This window comes from Teleopsis dalmanni, chromosome 1 (genome assembly GCF_002237135.1).
Source record: "Teleopsis dalmanni isolate 2A chromosome 1, ASM223713v2, whole genome shotgun sequence".
NCBI lineage: Eukaryota > Metazoa > Arthropoda > Insecta > Diptera > Diopsidae > Teleopsis > Teleopsis dalmanni.
Window position 1 is genome coordinate 189,971,082 of NC_051846.1, and position 16,580 is coordinate 189,987,661.

The 16,580-nt window shown below is 26.6% G+C and overlaps 1 protein-coding gene across 3 annotated transcripts; it reads left to right on the plus strand.

Moving 5' to 3' along the window:
• The first annotated feature begins 13,588 nt into the window (after positions 1 to 13,588).
• Positions 13,589 to 15,022, plus strand: LOC119670875 (FAD-linked sulfhydryl oxidase ALR). Of its 3 annotated transcripts, none has more exons than XM_038081300.1 (4): positions 13,589 to 13,642; positions 13,964 to 14,173; positions 14,227 to 14,447; positions 14,620 to 15,022. In XM_038081300.1, exons 2-4 carry the CDS (start codon positions 14,054 to 14,056, stop codon positions 14,780 to 14,782), a joined length of 504 nt encoding a protein of 167 aa, XP_037937228.1. In that variant the 5' UTR covers positions 13,589 to 13,642; positions 13,964 to 14,053; the 3' UTR covers positions 14,783 to 15,022. The 3 variants fall into 3 exon arrangements, with proteins under 3 accessions (XP_037937228.1, XP_037937227.1, XP_037937229.1); XM_038081299.1 differs by lacking the exon at positions 13,589 to 13,642 and adding an exon at positions 13,690 to 13,725; XM_038081301.1 differs by lacking the exon at positions 13,589 to 13,642 and adding an exon at positions 13,701 to 13,725 and having other exon boundaries at positions 13,980 to 14,173.
• The last annotated feature ends 1,558 nt before the right edge of the window (positions 15,023 to 16,580 follow it).

Here is a 16,580-nt window from a genome sequence, read left to right on the forward strand (position 1 = left end):
AACGTATAGTACCCCGAAGATAACTATAGAATACTATAAAGGTGTTGTACCCCGAAGATGATTATAAAATATAGTCAAAATATTGGTTATATATGACTATAGAATACCATGAAGGTATACCATTCCGAAGATAACTAGAATAATATGATAAAATACTATGAAGGTGTAGTACCCCGAAGATGACTGTGAAATATAGTCGAAATATTGGTACTATATGACTATAGAATACCATAAAGGTATACCATTCCGAAGATAACTAGAATACTATGATAAAATACTATGAAGGTGCAGTACCCTGAAGATGACTATGAAATATAGTCCAAATATTGGTTATATATAACTATAGAATACTAGAAAGCTATAGTATCTCGAAGATAACTATAGAATACTATGCAAGTTTTGTACCCCGAAGATGACTATAAAATATAGTCGAATTATTGGTTCTATATGACTATAGAATACTAAGAAGCTATAGTATCCCGAAGATAACTATAGAAAACTATGAAGGTGTAGTACCCCGAAGATGACTACAAAATATCGTCGAAATATTGATTTCATATGACTATAGAATACTATGAAGGTAAAATGCCCCAAAGATAACCATAGAATACTATAAAGGTATAGTACCCCGAAGATAAATATAAAATATAGTCGAAATATTGATTCAAATAAAATTTTTTTAAAAACAAAAAAATTTTTTATAACCTGTTTTATATAACTATTGGGTAATTTTAAAAGAAAAAAAATAAATAGTTTCTGCTAAAAGGAAACTGCACCACTTTCTAATCAAGATACAAATATATTATATACCTCTATAGAAAACATTAATCAATTGGTATAAAAATGGTATAAAAAATTTTATCATACATTTCGTTCAATCTTAATTTAGTATTCAGACCTCCACTGACTAATAGAGCTCAATGGACTGGAGCTTCATCACCATTATAGGCACATAACCGTGGCTACAAGTACATGACTTCAGTATATCATCGGCTTACAGCTTAGTGCATTCAACAACTTAATTAAACAAAGCGAACTTACATATCCACCCACCAGAGAACTCATATATTCACCCAGCTGCATCAACTTCATCATCTCTGCTGTCCCATCTCTCAGTGCTCATGCAGATGACGTGGATCCACGCATTAGGACAGTAACTCCTCATGATACGGATCTAATCAATGAACTCTGTAGTACAAATACCATAGATTGGTTATGATTGCCTAAAAGCTTTAAATGAAACTGTTTTAAAGGTAAGTTTCATTTGAATTCCAAAGCACAATGAGATTAAAAGAAATAATGAAAGTGACAAATTAGCTAGATTTAGGGAACTAATCTTCCTAAAGTAAGCACTGGCGAAAGTATTATTGGAATAACTTTTCTCATCTTTAAGTTATTGTTAAAGATGAGTGTGATTCATGAGACCAACACTCCTAGGTAAACGTAAATATTTGCATAACGTATAAGGTGATGTGACCAATGCTTGATGAAAAGAAATAAGATAACCTATTTGGTCTAACAGACTAAAAGTTAATATCTTTTAGGTCGTGATTTAGAAAGACAATTTCACGAATGTAACTTTAAATTTTGTTATAACTCAATTCTGTTCTATACATCAGTTGTTCTCTAACTAATCTCTAACTAAAAAAATTTTTTTTAATTAATTGACGTGATGAAATATTATGATAATCTTAAAGTAAAATATAAGTAATAAATACTTTATATTTCTCGTTAGCATATGAGGTGTTTAAGCTATAAATTTACATCAAATTTAAAGCTCAGAATTAATTAATTAATCCTTAAAAGAAAATAATATTTTCTGCTTAGTTAAGTTTCAAAGTTTTAATTTTGCACTCAATTAAACATAATCAAATTTAATATGATTCCATTAAGACAACCAAAAGCCATTTAACCAAAAAATATTAAAATTTTAATTAAATATATAATGAATTGATTTTAATTAAGCAATTTTAATAATCGATTGAATACTTAAAAAGTTGTTGGTAAGAAATAGGGAGGGGACCTAAGCAGACAATGCAAATCTGCAAACATACATAAATAGTAAGGCGGATGTCCTCAAATTGTAGCAAAATAATTTATGTAAAATATGGAAGGACTTAAAAATTTCCACTTCATGATTTTATTTGCTTTGGTAATAACTTTATGGCATGTTTTTGGCTCTTGAATAGTACTTTAAGGAATAAAAGTATTATTTATTTTTTAAAACTTTTTTTGTTTTTAAATATATTTTTTCAAATAATTTTTATTTATATGTCAATAACATGTAATTATATTTTTTAAATCTGCTTCAATAATAATTTTATGACATGTTTTTGGCTCTTGAATATTACATTAAGAATATTTTACTGAAGATGACTATCGAAGATAGATTTCGACTATCGGAAGATATCTTAATAAAATCTGAAAATTATTTTCGAATAATTAAATACAAAAATTATTTTCAAGACCACACGAAATACTCGAAACAGCTGTATGGTCAGCCAAAAATAATAAAAATAAAATAACATAAAATAAATTCTTGTTGTTGTAGTTCACTACTGTTTGAAACGCCTCTTTATAAAATAATTGGTTTTAAATATAAATAATAAATTATAGTTTATTATAGTTATTTTATTTAAACAACCAATTAGCCCGCTCATAAATTATTCTATAATATTTTTGGTCATAAGAAAAAAATAAAATATTTTAAGAAGTAAAAGTATTATTTTTTTTAATACAAAATTTTTTATTTACTACTTTTTTGTTTTTAAATATTTTATTTATATATTTTATATATATTTATATTTAATTCAGTTTTATTTTATTATAAATAATTTTTATTTATTTATCAATAAGATTTAAGTATCTTTTTTAAATGTGCTCAAAAGAAAAGCAAAGAGTCCTTTTTAGCCTTAATATTTGGCAAGTGTAAACAAGCAGCACAAAGAAATAAAATTCATGAATAATAATAGATATATACGTATATATATTTGCTACCAATGTATGACCTTAATACCCAGAAAATATGCAATATGGCGCTCTTTAAACTTCCTTTTCGTTAAACTAATGCGTTTTCCCTCATACATTTTTAATATATTTGTTTTTCTTATATTTAAATATGCAACGAAAAAGATTTTTTTTTTATATTTCAGTTCTTGCAATAAAATGCAAATTAAGGATATTTTTGCTTATTTTCAGTTACAGCTGTCATTGGGCGTTAAAAATGGACTTAAAGTGGAAAAGTAAAAAACTTTTCTATCTATATACATCTATATGTATATAAAATTTTTTATTTTATTATTCTCTATTTTTTGTTTTTATTTTTTCGTTCTCTTTTTAATATTAAATTACTTTTTAAGTCCAAAATCGAGTACAAGCACTAAAATAATGAATTTAATTAATTACAGAACTGAAAATGGAAAACATGCTACTACAAAGCATACGAAAAGCTTTTTATTAAAATTCTTATTCCTTTTCAAGTTGCAAGCCATAATGAATCTCGAGTTTATTAATTTGAATACATCAGCAAGTGGAAGCTCATAATTTTGTTATGTCATGAAAGTCAGAAAAAAAAAATAAAAACATAAATTTTGGATTTAAATAAAATAATTATATACTCAGTGCATATTTCATAGAATAGTTGCGTTGCGTTGCGTTGAGTTCAGTTGAGTTCCGTCGTTTTTGGAGCTAAAGAGAAACCTAAGATATTCACAAAATTTATAATTGAAATGTCTAAAACAGATTTCATGTTTGTATTTTTAATATGAAACTTCACAGAAATTGTTTTCTCAATAAAACTTTGACTTTAATGATCGAAACTTACAACCAAAATGTATCTGTACTGCTATCACTCATATAGGAATTGAATTGTGTGCCATCTTGCATAGGAAAATATTTTGAAATGTACGAGTGTTAGATTATTTATATATGCAAAATACTTTTAAGCTTATAAGTTCATAATTTTAAAGTTTTTAAAACTTTTTAACAAACTTGCAATGCCATTCACCTAACGAAGTACGAAGTAAATAGACGAAAATTAAATTGAACATCTACTCTAAGTGATATTATAAAGCTAACTGAAATTTTATAGAAAAACTCAATAAAATCCTTGAAACTATTTTTATGTACTTTAAAAATACATAACATTTTATATAAAATACGATTTTCATAACAAATATTTAAACGAAGTCAATCATTTGGGTTAGGTATAAATGAATGCCTTTTATCTATTTAAATAGTAATATTCGATGGTTAAACGAGGTTTAACGCAAACGACAGTTTAACTCGATATTGATTTTATGTTACTCATTTAACTACTTGCATTGGTTTAAATTTAAGTGGCCAAAAGTGACAAATTAAACGTACGTTAAGAAAGTGATTAATGTTAATGATATTTTTATTAAAACAAATAACCAATGACGTGTTTTTTGTTTAATAGTCCAAGTAAACATGAACGAGCATGGTTTTGTGGAGTTGAGAGTTTCCAAAGCCAAACAGAATTTTTCTAGACAAACAAATTGATAACAAGTCGAATTATATCGCATGATTCTGTCGTTAATGAAACTAAGAGGATTCAAAAGACCACGGGTGTTAATTTATATATATATATATATATTTGATCAGAGGTCAAACTAACGCTATAAAAAACTTAAATATCAAAAGGTCGCAGAATAACGCAGTGGACAAAAACAAGATCTCCACAAAGAGAAGATAGTACAAGGATTAACCGACACTAACTCCAATAAAACAACATAAAGGACGATCATAGGTCAACATTTTATACTACCAGTTCTTATAGCTTCAGTTTATTTCGAATACTTGTAAAGTTAAACTTAAAAATTTGTACGTGTGTACTCTCCAAAACTCTATAAAATCGTTTTTATAAAACTAAGCAAAAATAAAAGAAACTAACTTATATGTTTTTCAAATATTTATAGTCTCCACATATTTTTAGAAATTGTATCATATTATAATAATAATAATAATAATTGAAAAACAAAATTAATGAAGACAATTAGTTACTAAGGGTTCTTACAGTAATAAAGAAACAACAACAATAACTTTTTAATTAATTTATTGAAATTTCGCTGACCAAGTACTAATCACTCAAGTACAATTATGATGTACTTGATACTTGGCAATACTAGAAACAGCATTGTATGGTCATCCGAATTTCAATAAATTAATTTAAAAAAATTTTGTTGTTGTTTCTTAATTACTGTTCGAACCCTTCAACTTATAAATAGTTTATTTTCGTCATTAGGCGCTTCACATTCGATAAAAAAAATTAACATTGAAATAATTAGTTACTTTTATGGAAAAAGTCTTTCCAAAAACTTATCACCTAACCGATCTCTGATTGCAAAAAAAAACTAGGAACAGTACAAAGATTTGTTAATCTTCATAAATAAATTTTCTATTACTCAAACTGCTGCTGTAAAATGACAGAAAAATACAAAAGAATACTTTAATAAAATAAAAATAAAATATAGTTGGAATAACCAAAGTCCTTTTAGTGCAAATAATAGCACATTGTCATACCACGAATAAAATGCTTTTCATATGTTGCCTCAAGTGCATTACTAAAATAAGTAGAAAATCCAAAAAGGTTCAATAATGGCACAAATACCACGTTGTTCACATTCCAAACCAAAAAGACCTTAAAGCAGCTATAAAGACCGAAGTAGTCAGCGTCCAAACAACTCCGAAGAAAACAGACACAACTTCATCATTTTAATAAAAATGAATCGACTTAACTACATAACATAAACATGCAGTAAGAAAATTAATGTAATTAAAAATTCTTATAAAAAATTTTATTACAAAGTATTCATGTGAGTTTATAATAGTCTTTACACTGTTATAAGTACAGAAAAGACTAAATGTGTTTAAAAAGTATTGAACATTTTTAATTTTTTTTTCAAATATTCTTTTTTTAATTTTTATTTATTCATTCCCTTTTGATAATATAAGTTATGTTACCATAGTTTGTAATTTAGGAGAAACCCTTAATCTTAAGATCGTTTTATGATTTGACACTTATCTCGTCTCTTGTTAAAAACTATTAATCTTTAAGTGGCTTTTTAAGTATGGGAAATAAAAAATATTATGAGGTGCTACTATATAACTAAAAAATAGGATAAATGCAGTTTCATAATTGTATTATGTTTATTATAGGGTCTTAGCACTTAGATGATGCAGATATTTACAGTTGCGGAGTGGCTAAATATATGCTCAGATTAAGCTTACTTTACTTACGATATATGCTCAATATTTTTATTTTCCAATTGATATGACATTCAACTTTACACCTTGTTTGTTATTTCAAAACTTAATACTTTTGTATATTTTTTTTACATGAAGCTTGAATCTTCCTTCAATAGTTCTTTCAATTATTAAAGACATCGGCCTATAATTTTTCTTAACTGGCTGTAAATGGTGCCGAAATTTTAACAAAGCTAATTAATTGTTTTCATATTTTGATTTTAATATATATTTTGTAAATATTAATTTAATGTGTATTTGCAATTATATATATATGAATAAATATATCAGACAACAGTATATTTATTTTAAGATAGTATTTCAAACTAACTTAATTAATTTAAAAAATTATTTAAATTATTTAATTATATAAGACGCCTAAAATTATACTCCTATATATGCTCTTAAGCAGCTTTTATTTCCTTTCTATGTTCTTCCATATTTAAATCACTCATACGCAGTGGGGAACACTATTGATATTACTGTAATAATACAATTACACGTAATTAGTAATGATAGTGAAATTCAATTCCAAAAGTAGTTATCACTTCATAGCTCAGATATACAATTACAAAGCAATTAATTATTTGCTTGTCTTTTGTATTGAAATATTATTATATTATAAATATTGGTAATATATCATTAACCTGAAGATGACTTATAGTCGAATTATTGGTGTTAATGGTATATAATTTTTAAAATAATTATAAAAAATTATAAAATTTGTTTTGTTTTTTAAGGAATTTTAGCTTTTACTTAGATCCTTATTTTTTATATATCTCTATAAGTATTTCGGCATATTCGCTTTAGCCTTCATCAGGAGAATTTCTTATATTAAAAACATCTATGCAATTAACAGACTAAAAAAATTACATATATTATATTTGATTTTAATTAGTAGGGTTATTCTTTTTGTCCTTGAGGGTGACAGGTAAAAAAGAGTTTATTTATATATATATTTATATTTATATATTTTATATTTTATTAAAACCTCTTTATATTTTATTAAATATAAATAAAAATTGCACTTAAAATGAAAAGTATTTTAAAAAATTTTATATTATGGAATTTTAAGCTTCTCAAAATAGAAAATAATTAATTGCTTATAAAATAAAATAAAATATTAGAAAAACTTTAAATAATAAAATCTTTAATATTTCTAAATATAGAAAAAAAATAATTGCTTTAAAATATATTGTATTTTACTTACTTTTAATTCGAATAATTATAGAAGCATTGACGTTTAATTTTAATTACACGCGATTAAATTCTAAAAATCACTCTTCATATGCATGTGTCGATATAAAGTTATTATGCATAAAAAATATATACACAAACTGGTGTTCCCATCAATTATTTTAATTACCTTAAAGTGCAATTTCACAAATAACTCGAATGGGTAAATTGAACAATTTTTTTTTATATATGCATTAAGTTTTCATTTTATTTTAAAGTGCAATTTTTGTCTTATTTTTTTAATTAATTTTTTTTTGTTTCTTTTCAATTTTTTTATTAATACAATTTTATTTTTTATTTTATATTAATATAAATTTTTTTCAATTTTTTATGATTGTTTAAAATTTTTTAATAAACGAATTTTGCTTATGCTTATATCGTAGTGAAATATTTTTTTAACAATTAAGCGAAATAATTTTTATTATATATTTTTTTTAATTTTTTAAATTTTTTATTTTTTATTTAAATACACACAAATTCTTAGTTTTTTATCATAGATATATTTCATATATAATTAATATATTTATATCTGAATATTTTTAAAATTTGTCATTATTTAAGCTCTGCTCTTATAAATTTAAATCTCAATAATTTATTCAACACTTTCTGATTTACTGAAATATTTTTGTTGTTGATTTTATTTTTGTTTTATTTTTTATGTTTAGGATTTTTTTTGTTGTTTTTTTTTTTGGAATTGATTTTTTTATTTTTATGTTTATTTTTAACAAATTGTTTTAATCCACTTTCTACAAAACTACGTTACGAAAGAGGGAAAGTAAATTTATTGCTTCGGCGTGTTTAAGTTTTTTCTTATATGGCCTGTCTGCCTGCCTTGTTAGCTTTTTAAATTGATACATGAACGAGGGAAACTACGCTGGGGTATGCGGGGCTACGTATAGTGTAATACAAAGTCACTACGAGTGCGAGTACTTATATAAGTTAAAGAAGTGTTTTACTACTATTTTTCTATTTAAATTATTTGCTAATTTTTTAACAATTTAACACTTAAACATTAGTTTCTTTTAAAACACAGATAAATGAGAAATTAATTTTTTTAATTATAATTAACTGACAATGTTTCAAAGTATCTATAATGTTATATTAAATATTTAAATAACAGTTCATGTTTTTCTTTGATCTTGAGGAATCGCGCGCTTTTCCCAAAAAGTAGTAAACACGAACAGAACCTCACGAAGACTGATTTTTGAGTTCGAACCAAAGAAATATTCTAAGCTAAAGCTTTCAAGCTTTTTAACGAAAAATTTACAAAGTTTACCGTTAAGTTGTCCTTAGTTTGAGTAAAGCTCAGCGACCACCCCTCAACGTCACCAAAAAGTTTCCAAGCCAAACGTGTAATTTACTATCAGCGAAAGGCACTAGCAGCACATGTGTTACAGGTGATTTTCGTTCGAGTGACGGGAAATACTGACGTTATCTGTGGATTAAAGGACAAAGCAGTTGGGTTCGGTTGACATAGTGTTTACGTTAATGCTTTGATGTATTGGAACGTATCCATTGCGTTAAGTCCATGGCATAGTGATGTGCGTAAAATATACTACAAAAGCAATATGTTAGGTTTATCTATGAGTGCATTTAAAAAATTCGAAAGATATTTATGTACTTTCACTTCTACGAAATGCAGTGCCAAAAAACCTATTTCGGTTGTTTAAACATATAATTTTATATTTTGTTAAACAGTAATTTTATACACGTTATTTACTCTACTTACTAAAAACTGAATTTGCAAACATTGTTAAATTTAGTGGTTTTTATTAAAGGACAGTTCAATGGAAGTAACTTTCCGCTAAAAATATATATAAGTTTTACGTTCAGTATCACGTTGCTAGGTTAGGTTCTATACCTAAGAAAGAATATATAAATCATGCAAAAAACAATGCCTCTACAAACAAAATATTATTGAAATTTAACGATTAAAAATAAAAATATAATTAATTAATTCAATTATTCTACAGCTGGTTTATGATTTCGTTCTAATATAAACAATAATAATAATAATGTTAATAAAACTTTCACAACAAATTAATAAAACTCTAGAAAAATGTGCGAACATAAAAGTCAAGTACGGCTTTGGGTCAGTTGGTTAAGGAGCGATGACTCTGAGTTTCAAATTTGACAGGGCACGAGTTCGATTCCTGGTAATTGCAGTCTCAAAAAATTATTTACGAATAATTAAAGAATCATTTTTAAGACCACTGATGAAAGGTATTTGGCAATACTCGAAACAGCTGTATGGTCAGCCAAAAATTCAATTAATTAAAAATATAAAATTAATTTTTGTTGTTGTAATTCACTGCTATTCGAAAAAACCTCTTTATAAGTTTTTACTTAAAATTTAAGCATATATATTTTAAGCATATAGAAATAATATTTTATTAAATATCATTACTCAAAAAAGCCTCTCAATTCAAATAAACCGCGACCTATCAAACAAGCTATGCATTATATATTAGATGAGGTAAAAAGAAATCCAAATATAAGATAGCTTTAGTTATCTGTATCCCGCGTTGTACAAGTCCGATAGGGTTATGCTAGATGGCGTTAGAAGGTTAAGATTTCATGCTAAAATAAACTTTTGAGGTTTATTTTTTATTTTTTTATAAGAAGGTAGAATGCTCCATCAAACCAAATGTCATAAGAATGGTGTGCCCGACGCTCTAACATATTAATAAAATACATTATATGGACTAAAACACCTCCTCTTCGGAGAAACTTATTCTCCCTCCAGATCCGCTTTCGCATTGCTTCAGTGAATATGTAAATAATTGCGAATTGAAGTTTAGAGACCATTAAAAATATATTTCTATTGAGAAAATGTATTCAATCACACAGCGCAAGAAATCATCTTCTAATTTAATGAAATTAAATATGGATTATTGAAACAATCAGCCTATTAGCCTGATTTAAGTTTCGTCCTCATCTGAAACTTTTCTCTGATATAATGGATAAAAATTTCATTTCTGCTATAGAAACAAATTAATATTTTTGCGAAATTATCAGAATTTTAATATAAAATTGAAGCAGAGTTCGTATTTATTAATACGCTCAGTATAATCAGGAAGAAACCGAGTCCACATAACCTTTAAAATTTACAATATATTTGTTAGAATTAAATCCAACATTAAAGTCATCACTTAACTTAAAAAACGTGAAATTAGTTTGCTTTTTAATTAATAGATAGAAAGTACAGCATATAAGTTTGATAGACAAGAATATACAACCGGATTCACGAACCTGACATCGTGCTTTTGTTGAATTTAGATTACATATCTATTTTTTTTACCAAATCTGTTTTTTCGCGTGACAAACTTTCCGATAAAATGATTATATTCTTTATTTAGAATAGTGTGAAAAATAAGAAATAATTACTTACTGACATAATTACTTATAATTAATATGGATGCAGCAATGCGATATGTTATCATATCAGCCATGTTGTAAAAAATTCACATTTTAATTCTCCATAAGTTTAAAATAATTTATTTATAAATGTCAAGAAATTTCTTTACGAAATTGATTCTATTTTAATACAAATTTTACTAAGAATGTTATATGTTTTACCATCCTTACCGTAATAATGTAGACAGAGATTAATATATATGAATTGAGTGTTTTATGCGATATATTCAATACATCAAAGTAAGCTTCTTTCAAAACCAGCAATAGCTTATTGATTGACGGTTATCTCTGTATATCCGCTACATATTTTTTTTTTTATAATTTAGAGGTTATGTCAGGAAGAGGAAAACAGTAATTATTCCAATTTTGCCAAACAAAATAGTTTAGTATGGCCGTGTGCGAGTTCGAGTAAATTGATGGTAAATTGAGAGAAGTAGTAAATTATGTCGTTATGACAGCGAATGTTGGTATTTACCAGAATTTCGAGTAGGGTAAATTAAATAAAAATTAGGTAAATTAGGTATTATCATTGTGAAAATTTTATTAGATGGTTAAAAAATAAATAAATAAATCTGAAAACTTTTAACCAAAAATAATAAATAAGTACAATAAATAAATATTTACGTAAATGCAGTGGAAAAAATACCTAGGAAGTTAAATGTACTTTATCTCAATTTACTTGAACTCGGACACGGCCTATATCCGGAATATGAAAAACTGTAAAAAAAGGAATTACTAAACTCTTCGTAGCTTTATTATTATTATAGACTAAGTGAGCACATTGACAAGGATCTCCCATGAGCTTAACATTTATTTTTGGATCGCCTCAACTTACTATATTTATAGATAGTAAGTAAAATTAAATTCAACTCTGTAAAAATTTCTCTTGACGATGGCCATCTGTACAACTTGCTAATTCGACCATATTTCTAGAAGTTGTGGTTTCTCCAAAAAACGAATTCGCCACTGAATTCAAATAAATCATTCTGAAAGCTGTGTTTTGGTGTGTTAACCGCAAACATGTGTCTTTCACAATCAATTTCGGTTGAGATCAAGATTGAGATTCTTTGGTAAAATTAATTTATCTATCCGTTTTGCTATAATGTGTATCCAATTTGATCAGAAATTAGCTTTTTTCAAACGAAACTGATTTGCGAGTTGGAAAGAAAAGTACTGCTGTAATTGTATTAATTGGAAGCACAATTCTGGCAGTAAGAACCAGAGCTAAATCGTTTTTTTATAATTTTTTAAAAAAAAATTTTTAAAAACTAATTGTATTGTCAACAGATTTATACGTTTTAATATACTGAATGGTGGTGTAAAGAAGCCCAAAACATATCAACTAAAAATCAGTTCAGTAGAAATTCTTAAATTCAGCTCATTGAAACATACATTGCACTTAGATCCGCTCCTGGCACCAATGATCAGGAATATATCAAATTTCTATATTTTTAAATAAATACGGCCCATTAACGCCAACAGTCCATTTACTTCTGCAAGAAATTCTAGAAAATATTTCGATTTTCTACATTTCTGAACAAGTAGGGCCCAATAATGCCATCACTACATAAACAATCCCAAACTATATATTTTTTAGAATGCATCTATAGCTAATGGAATGCCTTTGAGTTCTCTTTTTATTTTTTATTTTTTTTTAATGAAGCTACCACATGTACTGACATTCTAAAGTAATTTAATATAAATAATTTAAAAACGCAATTTGAACAAAAGTTTTTACATAATAATTTGCCTAACATTACTTAAAATAAAATGTTTACTTTAAAAAAACAAACCAACTCTGAAAAGAATTTGGCGTACACGCAAACGAAAAACTTATTTCTCACCGCAGTTTACACTTTTTTGTACTATTCCTCAAGTGCTTGTAAGGTTTTCGTGCTGAATGTGAATTAAAAAGTAAATTAAGAAGTGCTGAATGTATTTTAGACAGCTGTCAATGTAGAAATTTGTATTTACACTGAATAAATTAAGTAATTGAAAATAAATAATTAAACAATATATCAGACATTATATATTAATTAATATACAAATTAATAATAATTTTTAAATTAATTATTTTTTATTTTATAATTTTTGTATAGTTATAACATAAAATTTTAAAATTTCAAAAATTTTCACAAATAAAATTTTGTGCACACTTCAGTTTGCGCAGCTGAGGATTAGACCCCCAACGGCATTGTATTAATATAATATTATGTTTCCACTGTAGCTAATATAAGTAATTAATGAAATTAAGATTTAGTCGTTTTCACTAGCATAATCTGATTTATGCATGTGAAATAGATTGTTTATTTTATATATTATTTTATTTATTATATTATATGATAAATATTTCAAGTAATTGACTGCATTTGACAGTTTCCGCCTTAAGACAGTTATTTTATTTATTTGTAATGATAATTTATATTTATAATGAGCTCATTTATATGAAAGCTTTTGGTTTGGTAAATGCTCCTCATTAGCGATCTTAACGAGCAATACAACCTAAATGAGACAAGTGCAAAAATGATGTTGGTAAAAATAGCGGCTATATTTTCTTCTTACTGCATTGTCTGTTCTATTAATTAATACGTTTTACAACACTGACCACTGTCAAATCGAGAAATGTCAACATTTATCAAATCAGCTGTTTGTACAAATTTTCAATGCACTTGCTCAACTGTTGAAATGATATAAAATTAAAATACAACACTAAATCTAAATTGAAGTAATTATAAATATTTATTTTAGATGTTTGTGGATACGTTACTAAATTTTTGTATTAGTTTTAAAAATATATTAAGTAATAAGGTAATTATTATCTAGCAAAGCTTACACTGCAGTGCTAAAAATCCCGCCATACAAAAGTTATTTAAAATTAATTACTGAATTGAGTTTTTTGTCATTTATAAAGTAAAAAATAAAATTTTTTTTAAATAAATTTTAATCAATAATTTACTTTGTTGGCAAAAGTGTTAATAAAAAACGATAAAGTCTCATTGTGAAAATTTAATTAACCTAAAAATTTGTTAATTACATTTCATCACAGCTGATAAATATTGCAGACAGCGGCACAAATGCAGGGCCGGATAGTTTGTTGCAACCAAAGATAACAAGCAAAGATACTTTGAACAGTATAATGTCAAAATACGATGCCTATGGAACACGTACGAATCCCGATCCAAATTGTCGAACCTGTACTGATTTCAAATCTTGGTCTAATCAGCAACGACAAGTATTTCATACAAAAACGGGCTCGGTAAACAAATGAAATCCTTATTCTCTATACTCACATAAATATAACATTTATAGGATAACACCCCTGCCCATGGCCAGGAATCAGGTCACAAACGAGATGATTGTCCTATGGATAAATCAAGACTGGGACACGCCACATGGGGTTTACTACACACTTTCGCAGCTTTTTACACCGAAAAACCTACAGAGGAACAAAAAGCAGATGCAAGAAACTTTTTTGAGGCACTGTCAAAAATATATCCCTGCGAATATTGCGCAAATGATTTTCGTAAAGAGTACGTTTATATCTGGCAGTGAAAATTCTCCTAACGAACACTTAGCCCTCTCTTGTGTTTTGAAACAATTGAGCCAGTTGGCTTAGTATGTATGACGGTTTGCTTACGGAGAGTTTTCACTTTATATAATGTATAATTATTTCTACGTTATTTTATAAATATTTATTTATAGTCTGAAACAAAATCCTGTTAATGTCGAGTCCCAATCAGAGCTATCAATGTGGCTATGTAAATTTCATAATCGAGTAAATGCGAAATTAGGTAAATCATTATTCGATTGTAGTAAAGTGAACGAAAGATGGAGAGATGGGTGGTTAGATGGATCATGTGACTAAATTATTTACATTGGTATATATAGAAATTACCAGAAAGAAGTAAAGGGATTGTGCCTATAAACTAAGTTATTGCAAATAAAACATATATTGTGATTATGAACAAAAATGATATAGGCTAAGATTAATTCACGTAAAAATATATAACACCAATAATGTGAACTTAATTTATATATAACTTAAAGTTCTGTTAAAAGTTTACAAGTAATCGTTACAATATACATTACAATATTATTTTGCCAAAAGTAGTTTTATAAAATTTAATTTTATAAGTGAATTTGTTGTAATTATTGCATTTTATGCACTTAAATTTTTTTCTGTGAAAAGTTCATTTTTTTTTTATCTTAAAGCAGAGTTAGTTAAACAATCTGTAAAAAGATCAATAAACTTTATTTTTGTTATACTATCAAATACAAATGTTAATAGAAATCAATTCTGTTGTTTTATGTAAATCTTTTTAACACACATAACCGTTATTTAAACAAGCTAAAAATCCACAAATCCTTTACCATTACTTATTGGGCAACAGTTTTTGAAACACTATATTTATTTATTTGAACAATGTAGGATAAAAAGAATATTTAGATATTATGTCTTCGTTTCTGCTTAATATATTTTATTAGACTATTAGATTATTAGACTTTTATTGACAATAACGTAATTTAATTACGTTTTTAATTATTAAACTATTTTTGATAACCCCTAGAAAATTTTTTTTCGACCATCTAATACAACCTTTCCGATTTGTACCCACATAATGCGCATATTAATTATAAGTTGAAAATAAGTTTTTGATTAGAATGTATATTCAATCACTTTTTATAAAATTAAATTAATATATACTCGTAGCTTAGATTTCAAACTTTTAACTTAAAAGACGGTTAATAATTTCAGTCATAAATGTATGTGTTGGAAAAATTATATCTTTTGTGTTGGATGTAGTATATCTTTCAATATTCTGTAACACTACATTATCCGAACCACCATAGTAGGAGACTTAAACCCACTAAAACCACTTCTTAGAAATGAATGGAGAAGGTTTCTACCACAGTATGGAAAGTTCATACTAGTAATAAGTGAAGAAAGCTGAGATGAAGAGTGTTAGTAACGAGGAGTCTTAAATTTCCCTAAGCCAGTCCCTACATTGGATCCAAACATATATTTATATACATTTTTCTCTACTATATTGCAAAAATGTATATAGGTGCCTAGGTCGAGCAGTCACTTTCCGGGGCGCTGGATCGTGGTCAGTGTGTAGGCATTTCTATCCTCTCAGTCGTATAAAACAAACAAAAGTATATTGTATAAATAAAATTAAATAATCGCATATTCTCAAAGATATACCGTTCGTGCTTAAAGTGGTCCTTTAGGTCTGTCATATGAACAGGGTCTGAAACGTGGTATCATAACTAGCCATTGTTTCTTCACATGGCTGTCAGTCTGAACCAACCTAACCTTAGATATTGTAAACCAGTTAACAAGAATCGGAAAACTACTGTAATAATAATTTAGTATCGTTTAAGAATACTATTTAAAGTGGTCGTTGAACTCCACCAATTACTGGAATGAATTTGTTGCATATAATAAGAATAAAACAAATGTGTACATCAAAATCAAATACTAATAAAAGGCTACAGATCATGTGTCCTGGACCCACTCATTTTTTTGAGACTACCAAGTTTTGCTCAAACACTTCGTTAAAACGTTAAAGCAGTTATAAAAAAAACCATAAAATATAAACATTAAGTAAGGTAAAGGAACTTACTCTTTATAGAAAAGACAACCTTCTGAGAAGAAGTCT

Excerpts from the sequence above, each read along its gene's own strand:
- LOC119670875 (XM_038081300.1), top strand. The coding sequence starts at position 14,054 with ATGTCAAAATACGATGCCTATGGAACACGTACGAATCCCGATCCAAAT. Across the intron at positions 14,174-14,226 it reads TTCATACAAAAACGGGCTCG|GATAACACCCCTGCCCATGG; the intron begins GTAAACAAATGA and ends TAACATTTATAG. Across the intron at positions 14,448-14,619 it reads GCAAATGATTTTCGTAAAGA|TCTGAAACAAAATCCTGTTA; the intron begins GTACGTTTATAT and ends ATTTATTTATAG.